The sequence below is a fragment of the Impatiens glandulifera genome, chromosome 3 (genome assembly GCF_907164915.1).
Source record: "Impatiens glandulifera chromosome 3, dImpGla2.1, whole genome shotgun sequence".
Classification (NCBI taxonomy): Eukaryota; Viridiplantae; Streptophyta; class Magnoliopsida; order Ericales; family Balsaminaceae; genus Impatiens; species Impatiens glandulifera.
The window spans coordinates 13,730,543-13,740,083 of NC_061864.1; the positions used below are offsets into that span (position 1 = coordinate 13,730,543).

General features: G+C 34.0%; 2 protein-coding genes and 1 non-coding gene across 9 annotated transcripts; 2 read left to right on the forward strand and 1 right to left on the reverse strand.

The window, feature by feature from the left end:
• On the forward strand, positions 1–4,680 carry LOC124932730 (methyl-CpG-binding domain-containing protein 13-like). 7 transcript variants are annotated; one of them, XM_047473401.1, is made up of 4 exons: positions 1–233; positions 1,783–1,920; positions 2,453–2,621; positions 3,351–4,680. In XM_047473401.1, the coding sequence occupies exons 1-4, from the start codon at positions 159–161 to the stop codon at positions 4,436–4,438; spliced, it is 1,470 nt and encodes a 489-aa protein (XP_047329357.1). In that variant the 5' UTR covers positions 1–158; the 3' UTR covers positions 4,439–4,680. The 7 variants fall into 7 exon arrangements, with proteins under 7 accessions (XP_047329357.1, XP_047329360.1, XP_047329362.1 ...); XM_047473404.1 differs by lacking the exon at positions 1–233 and adding an exon at positions 2,028–2,133 and having other exon boundaries at positions 1,787–1,920; XM_047473406.1 differs by lacking the exon at positions 1–233 and adding an exon at positions 2,028–2,121 and having other exon boundaries at positions 1,787–1,920.
• Positions 4,681–5,772: 1,092 nt separating this feature from the next.
• Positions 5,773–5,845, forward strand: TRNAF-GAA. The gene has a single exon. It is a non-coding gene; the product is annotated as a tRNA-Phe (tRNA).
• A 359-nt stretch (positions 5,846–6,204) lies between these two features.
• On the reverse strand, positions 6,205–9,541 carry LOC124931306 (probable methyltransferase PMT16). Its single transcript, XM_047471742.1, has 4 exons — positions 9,015–9,541; positions 7,769–7,994; positions 6,806–7,680; positions 6,205–6,721 (listed from the first exon to the last, which is right to left on the reverse strand). Exons 1-4 carry the CDS (start codon positions 9,500–9,502, stop codon positions 6,415–6,417), a joined length of 1,896 nt encoding a protein of 631 aa, XP_047327698.1. The 5' UTR covers positions 9,503–9,541; the 3' UTR covers positions 6,205–6,414.

The following is a 9,541-nucleotide window of genomic DNA, read 5'->3' on the forward strand; positions in this document are numbered from 1 at the left end:
GTGATTTCAACAGCTGTTTGTCCGAGTTCCCCTGTCCATGGATCCTAGGCTACTACTACTTTGATCAGAAGAGCTTTAGAGAGAGAGAGAGAGAGAGTGAAGGTTCAGATCGAGTGTGTGAGAAAGAGAGGAATCAGAAAAACTCGACCTTGAAAGTGATGGCGGATTCAGAATCCCTACCGGAAGGCTGGACTATAGAAGTGAAAGTACGAAAACACGGGAGGAAAGACAAGGTGAAACAGACACTTTCTTTTCACCAAATCAGTTTTCTTTGTCTCAATACTCTTCATTTCTTGCTTAATTTTTGTGGGTTTTTATGTTATTTGATAGAATAACAAATTTGTTGTTCAATTTCTATGTGAATCAATTGCTACTTTGGTGAAATGTTCCATCTTTCTAGGTTAATGTTTCTCAAACATGACATGAATTAAGGTAGATTTGTGGCTGATGTGGTATACTAGATTTGTCCATGTTTAGAGCCTTAGAAGAATGGAATATGTTGATGATTTTTTATGCTGAATTATTTGGTTGATATTAATGACCTAGGTTTAGATACCGGTTTATGAGAAACCTAATTGTTTTTGTCTAGTTGACTCGGTTCAAGCTGTTGGATCCTGTTTTGTTTTTGTTCTGGAGTTTTTTTCAAGAATGCTAGAAAATTGTTGACTATTCATGAAGGTTTTGCAGATCCCTTTTAACTTTGGTGCAATTTCCCTTTATGGTTTTGGTATTTGTGAGATTCAAAGATCTCATTTGTGAACTAAAACTAGTGTGGGTACAAGCTACTATTAATAGCATCTTACAATAGTTTATTTTTATTTAGAAAGCTAGCACAACCTCCACTTCAACTTAAGGCGTTCTTAATGGGAATTGAACCTTTGGTCTCTTAGGCAAGACACTTTTCACTTGAGTTACCCTAATGAGTTAATAACACTTTACAATAGTATGCAGTCAAATATGCTAATAATGCATATCTTCCTATTTGATATCATAGTATCAAGTATTTGATAATCATTATCAGCTGTCTATTAGGTTGAGGCTTTTAGTTAATCAATCCTAATGTGGACTTGATATTGAAATTAGACATTGATGCATATGAGTGTGTTCTAATTTGATTTTGAAAGCCATTTATTAAAACATATTTACACATATACATGTGTTCTAATTCAAAATGAGACTTTGGAAATCTCAATATGCTGTATTTAGAAGGATAACCTGTATGAGTCAAAGGTCGTCGTAATATGAAGAATGGATGGATGTAATAGATATCATCTCTTATATATTCGAATAACTTCCTTCTTTTGTATCAGAAGAACTTTATGGCCATAATAGGTAGCAATTTGAAACACAATGATGTGAAGGGCCTTATGGTAAATATGCTGACAAATTTGTAGTAATAAAGTCTCAAAATGGTGATGGAGAATTGATAGTTTTTCATGCATATCCCTTTTATAGGCATAAACGATAGTATCACACATTTACCTTAAATTGAACCTTTTAAAGGAGTCTGCTACAAGCACCAGGGCCACACATGGAAACAACTTCTATATAGTTTATGACAACTGTGTTTTTTTTACCTTAATTTGCTCCCACAGAGAGTAGCATGTTGGATTAGGCATTTGAATCCTTGCATTTTTCTTCCCCCCTTTTCTTGACGTTGATCATAAAAAAATTGCTTTCTAGTCTTGCCTAGTTGGGTTGCTTAGTGTATTTATTTGGTGCTTCAATTTAGTGTCATTTGGTTAAACTGTTGATGGAATCTAATTTGTTTTTATTATGCAGTACTACACCGATCCTACAAGGGGATATACATTCCAGTCTAGAAGAGATGCCCTTCGATATAGTCAAACCGGAGAACTGGGAAAGTACGTGAAGTCCAAGGACAAAGAAAACACTGACAGGGAAATGGAAAATGATAAGGTTTGTTCTGGTATTCTAGCCTTGCTAATCCCATTCTTTTCCTTTTCTAATTATGTTTTATTTTAAAATTTTATGTTGCATGTTTTATACATGGTCTTAAGTTGCAGGACTTTGTAATACCCAATATCTTACCAATCAATTACAATGCATAGAACATCCTTTCATCCGCAGCTTGAGCACACAATGAAACTGATACTTATTGTGAGAAAAATCGTACTGCCCTCTCTATTTCATATAGCCTATTTCTGATTTGTTAGGTAATACAAAATATACAGGCTTTGATAGTATGTTATTCTCAATGGAAAATTTAAAGTTTCCTAATGTGGTGGGAAATAGTTTACAAAGAAAGAGAAAAGATAAGAGCATACGTCTATTTCCTGCTTCTTCAACTCCCCAAACAAGATATTTTTTCCTTTTCTTGTGCTTTTCAGTTTCTATCTGTTAGTATGGGTTCTGTATTATTTTGTTCATTTTAAGTGTCTTTCCTGGAATGTCTGACACCTAATTTATTTATCGACCTTTTTGCTCATAGGCATCATCACCAGTTGTCGAGGGACAAACTTTAGCAGATAGCTCAACAAAGACAGAGGTACCAAAGAATCAGGACTCCATTTCGAAAGAAGCTGCACAGAATGAAAAAACTTGTGAACCCACCTTCTATGAAAAGAGTTCAAAAGTTGTCGAGCTCGTAGAAAATCAATGTATGTTTTTAACTTCCTCTTGATTTAAAACTTATTATTGCTCGAAGTCACATTGTTCAATTTTTAATATTTTTTCTCTCTACGAAAATGTGGCAATTTCTTGCTGAACTTTCAGTTGATTGGTAGAAATTGCATATTCTTCAATTATAAATAAAGCAATAATATCTAGGTAGCTATTACAAAAATTGTAATATCTAGGTCAAACTGAAGGTTTTGTTGTCCTCTTCCAATGCTCGTTTCAAGGAAGCAGTTCTCCGCACTTTTTTTTGCTACAATCAAACATATATTAGGAAGGCCTATTAAAGAGTTACAAGCAGAAATACAGGAAAAATAGATATTACAAACATTAATATCCCCCAAACATATAGAGTGCCTCACCCATTCACAGAGATCATGGATTGACAATTCTCCCTACTTGATGTGGTATTATTTGCTTTAATTGCATCTTCTCCAATTATATATAAACTAATTTAGGTCAAACTCAAGGTTTTGCTTTCCTCAGCCAATGTTCCTTTGAAGGAGAGAATCTTCCCTACTTGATGTGGCTATCATGTGTTTGGATTCTTGAATGTGTTTCCTATAATGGATAAAGAGGAAACCATTCTGGAGATTTGGAGCTCTGATGAGTTTAACATACTTGATTATATAGATTTTTCTTTGTGAATTGATTATTTTTCCTTTATATTGCCGGATTACTCTAGTGTCTTGCTTGTGATATGAATAATACAGGTAAGCAAGGCTCTGCAACTTCATGCACTAGACAATCAGAAGTTGGGTCTTTGGAGCAAAGTGGACAGAAGGGTGAGTCACCCATGCTAATGTCTGAAGATATCCTGCCAGACTCGTCAGGACTTAGTAAGTCGAAACACATGAAACTGACTGATTTGCCTCGTCGTACCTCAAAGCGCCTTGCAGGCATTCAAATTCACCAACCTCTGGAAATTAAAACAAAGAATGAAACTCGCTCATCGTTGGCTAGCCATTTGGGTGAGGTAGTAGGCAATGTAGGAGAATTGGTTAAGAAGACTGAAACTGACATTATCGAGCAGATGCAGTTAGATCCCAAGAAACACACTGACTCTCGTCGAGATCCTGCGATAATCGGTAATGTAGAAGAATCTGTTGGAAAGATCGAATCTGAGGATACGACTAAGAAACAGAAGATGATAGAAACAGAAAACAATATCAAGAAAAAGTCAAACCAGAAACCGACTGATTGGCCTCGCCGGATTTCAAAGCGACTTGCCGGCATCGATATCGTTCCGCAGTTGGAACATAAAATCCCCACTCATCCACGTCGTATCTCAGCTGAACCGTTGCATGAATCAAAAGACTGTTTAGCTGAAAATGTAATAAACACAGGTCAAGTGCAAGAAGAATCATCCACTGTTGTTGTTTCAGCCGAAACAAACCAATTTATTCCTCCTGGAGCTGATAAAACAGTTGAAGAAGAAACAAAATTACCTGTGGAAGTGTTATTGAGTGAAATCTGGATGGACCCTTGTTTTGAGTTTGCAGTAAAAACTCTTACAGGCGATATTCCTATTGAGGATCATCTAAAGCTTGATAAGATTCCACAACCATCTACAATTACAACTCCACCCTTCTCCAAATGCCCGTGGGAAGATGACCCGTGTTTTGAATTTGCGGTTAAGACACTTACTGGTGATATCGAGATTGAAGACTACCCTAGAGAATTTCAAACGAGAATAGGTGGAGATAGAGACTCAGATTCTCGCGCTCCACCAACTGATTCTACTAGAAATGATGGTGCATTACAAGGTCAGTTGAATAACAAAAGAAAGAAATCAACATAGTGATGAGTTATTTATGTATCATGTGTAGGTTATGTTATAACAGTTTCTAGACAAGAACTGGTTACTTTTTTTTTATATTTGGATGGGTTCAATTAGTCTCTCTCTTTCCCAAAGCAGATGAAGACTAGCTAGGTATTTGTGTAACTGTTGTTTTCAGACTTTTTAGGTTATAAAAGTTCGATGGATGATTTTCTGGCATCAACGAACACCTTTCCTGTAAATAAATCTTCATTTCTATCCAACCATCTTTTATTTACTAATAGAGAAGTCAAGTGTGCTAGAAAACTTGCAGCTGCCTGCTTATACTAATGTTTTGTGTTATTGAGATTCAAAACCTTAGTAAGAGAAGAAACGTCTTAAGTTGAAGTGGAGCTATGCTAGTTTTTAATATTTGTTTTTTTTAAAAGAATTTTGGGTTCGGTTATAGCTTGGTCACCCGGGGACATTGACACCTAAAAGGATTAATGAAAAACAAAATGTATATTGATAGAAGCTGTTGTGAAAATCTTGACCTGGAGTGAGACACCAAATCTTTCTTCCTCAGATGAGGCTTAGTTTTTCAACCATGAGGATTTATGACATATTTATGTTTCACAGTTTTGAGATGGTTGAATTGTATCCTTGAATCTTCAACCAGACTTGGTCCAGGTGCTTTTGGTGGGATCTACTTATGATTGACAAATTCTTGGTTTTATATTTAAAATGGAGATTTTTGTAAAACTAATGTCATATGTAAAGATTCTGAAATCAACAAAAGCTGTCATGAATTAATACACTATCCAATGAAAAAACATCAAAATTATTAAGTCTCCTTCAGAGTAGGGGCCAATATCCTTAGTGAGCACTAAGCACCAATGGACAAAGTGCAGATAAGAAGGAAATGTATATTACTAAGTCAAAACTCCATAGATAGACACGAAAAAGATGAAAGAATGTGATAGCACAATGAGTGTTCATGTGGATCTGAATAATTTTGACAAATTTGACCTAGAATAGTGAACATTTGGTATAATGTGTGACTGCAATTTTATGAAAAACAAAATAATGGATTTGTGACCATTATCATTTTTCAGTCACATTTTTACTATGAAAAACATACACCTAAAAGCAAGAACACGAGTGTCTGATCAAATGTTTGTAATGATTTTTATTGCATACATCTGTTGTCGTGCTCTTATGATTATTAACACAGATTTATATTGAATTCCGAACTGCTATATTAGCTAACGAATCGCCATTCAGTCTAAAAAATGTTAGTGTTACTAAAAAAGAGCTATGATGCAGATATTTTGTGATAAACAACATAAAATTATAAGAAGAAATGAAAAACAAATGCGGGGATAGCTCAGTTGGGAGAGCGTCAGACTGAAGATCTGAAGGTCAGGTGTTCGATCCACCTTCACCGCATATATGATTTGAATAAATTGTTTTTTTTTTGGAATATCTATACAGTATAGATTCAATAATTATTTGATTTGAATAAATTGTTTTTTTTTTAGAATATCTATACAGTATAGATTCAATAATTATTTGATAATTGTTATCCTTATACACTAAATTTCTTTAAAAAAAAAGACATAAATATTAAGTTGGTATATATATTTGAATTAAAATTGGGTTGATAGAGGTTTGCATAATTGATTTGAATGATTACTAAATTAGTTTTCATTATAATTTTAAGTATAATTAATAAGAGGAACTAAAAGAAGAAAATGCATATTGGAAATGAAAATTACAAGGAAAATGACAAATATTGCTTTCCTTTTGTATATTAATAATAAATGTTAAAATTAAAAGGATACACATATCAGAAATTACAATAACAGTCAAAATAGATGCATGATGAGTGAATAATACTGAATACCCAAGTAAGAAAAAAATCCATTTTTTTAAAAACTTTGTAAAACAGAAAATATGATGATGAAAAAAAGTAAGAAAAGATATAGTAAAAAAGTAGTAGCTACAATAAGAAAAGATTAATTTTGTTGATGAGGAGGAGGAGCAGTCCAATATGTTTTGACAGCAAATAGAAGTTTCTCCCTTTTCAAAGGTCCATCTTCATGATCAATAATTTGACTCTCCCATTTCAATCCTTCAACAATCTTCTTCACCTTCAACACCAAATCAACATCATCTCTGATTATCACACTCCCTTCTGGCCTCAATATCCTGTCCATCTCCAACAATATATCTTCCATTTCACATTTGTTCTCATAAAGTGAGAACACTGAATCTGCATGAATCACATCATATGTTCTTGGGTATGTTGACATAGCTTCACACCTGCAATTCAAAATCAAATCATATCAATTCAATTCAAATCTTACTTTCTATATATAAGAAGTAGTGTTTAATAATTCAACTCACCAACTATGATAAGTTCCAATCAACCCACGTTCATAAACAGCTCCCAAAGTGTTTACATTAGCCTCAACCGGTACCACATTCATAACCCAAACAGGATCATTAATAAGTGCAGCAGCAAAACCACCCAAATTAGCATTCATGTCCAACAAATTCCTGTACCGACCTGGTTTCCTTAACTCACTGTTAACATTCTTATAACGCAAAACCCTTCTCCTCCAAACTTCACTGTCTTCCATGAATGATTCACCAGTAACCCCATTAACACTCCCTGACTTAATCCTCGGAGGAATCGAATTGAGTCTCGCCGGCCATTTCGCCAGGTCTTGGGAAACATCTGGAACAGGGGTTAAACAAGTTTCCATATTTGTATACCAAGCTTGATCTGGGTCAGCCACATTGTTCGAAATTGAGCAAATTTGACGACTGGTTTTACAACCCAAATGATTTCTAGGCTTTTGCCATACGGCTATATCATCTTTCTCAATCAATTTCACCCAACAAAGACTTTTAGCTAAATCTTCAATAGCTGTTTGTTCTGCATTCAAATCTTCCCTCGTCCTTTGCCATCCTTTCCATTGTTTCCTCCATTGAATCGGTGGACCTGATAAAACCCAATATCCACCCGGTCTGAGAATTCGATCAACTTCCATCAACAATACACCATCATTTTGAGCCCAAGGAATCAAACATCGTGAACAATGAGCCATATCGAATGCTCTAGAAGGGTATGGAAGTCTTTTCGAAGCAAGAACTCCGATCAAAGCCGGCACTCCTCTTTCCAATGCAAACTGAACTTGAGCTTCATGGCTATCTCTTGGAGCAATTGACATTGCTGTTATATTCCGAGATAGTAAATAAGCTCCCCAACTTGCTACCTTCATTCATTTCAGTACTTTTACTTTTAGTTGTTGTAATATTTTTACTAATGTTTTAATTTTAAAAAATACCCGTTTGTTTACTTACCCCGCATCCGGTATCCACTGCGGTCCGAATTTCACCTTGTTTGAGATCAATGAGTTTTCCGATATCGTCTATGTATTTGTTAGCTCCATGTGGGAACTGGGTTCCCCCACCCGGAAACCTGAACCGGTCTCCTTCGTATCGGATCCAGTTTTGAACCGCCTTCTCAACTGTTAATTCTTTGTGAGGTACATTTGCATACCAAGCCAAATCCCTGCTATGTGGCCATCTAAACCAAAAAAAAAAACAATTTTTTCATTATTAATATTAATATGTAAATAATATGTTCTTCAGCATGTTAAATAATAAATATATTAGATATTGAATCGATTTGATAACTTGTAGATATCCTAACATATAAAAAATCAAGTAATAAATACTTTAAACAAACTTTCTTATTAAACGAAAACAAACACGTAAAGATCAATTAATATATTTTAAATATAGAACTAATTTGTTAAGTTATTTGAATAAACCTTATATTCAATAATTTTTTAGATATTCAAACTTACTCAAAATAGTTTTCAAACATTTTAATAAACAAAACTAAGTAAAAAATTAACAATAATAAAATATTTAAACAAAATTTATTTTTAAACTAAGACAAACATTTAAAATTCAATCAATATATTTTGAATCGTTCAGTTATTTGAATAGATTTTATATCCAATCATGACGAATATTTTTCATTTGAAATGATTTGGTATAAAAATATTAAAAAGCTAAATAAATTAAATTTAATGATATATTAAATTTGATTTTATCACAATCATGCTAAAAATATGTTGTGAAAATATATGGAAAAGAATCGGATGATAATAAAACTAGGTAAAAAAAGATCTTTCAATATTTAAGATCACAATCTAAAATGTTTATATTTACTAATATAACTAAATTAGGTATATAATCTAGAAGATAATAAATACAATAAAAAATAAAAATATTTTGTAATGAAATATTGGGATAGTCTCAAAATTAAATATAAATGTACAGCTCATAATTGGGTAAGCTAGAGTGATTTTGAAAGAAATATTCTATCCTTAAGGGAAGAAGAATACATTTATTTCCTTTTTGTCATTTAAAGTAAAGAATCCATATCAAACAACCCTTCATAAGTTATCCCATTTCCTTATTTATATTCTGACTAACGTTATTAAATACCAAGAATATAACAAAATTAAATAAATATTAAACCATAATAATTAATTAACAGCTATTAAAATTAAAAATAAAAATAAAATTTCCTTACTGAAATGGGGTTTTGTAACCGTAGGGCGCCGGTACACGGCACTTAAGCTGCTCCGTCTTCGCCGGACAATGTCTTTCCCTGAATATAAGTCTATCCAATGGGAATTTCGCCGATCTCTTAACGTCTTGACACGGCGTGTATTCGCTGTACTTAACATCACACGGCGGGTAGATCTTAACGTTATCTTCGTCGGCGGCAGAAACTCCGGCGACTCCGTCATCCTCCGAGTGATGAGACGAGAAATCTAGATTTGCTCCGACCACCGATGAGTTAGAATTGACGGTGGAAATGTATGGGATCGGTTCTTCGAAGTTGAGTCTGGTGACGCCGGAAAAAGTGGAGGAGCCACCGCCTTGCCAGAAACCCAGATAATAGGAAATGGAACAGAGGAAAGTGATTAAGAGAATGGGGTAAATCTTAGCTTTTAATTTCCAAAGAGAGTTTGTTTGATTGGGTTTTGAGATTGGTGTGTAGTATTCATCCGCCATGGCTGCTACGTGAAAACAAGCTTTCTCTCTCTAACTAAG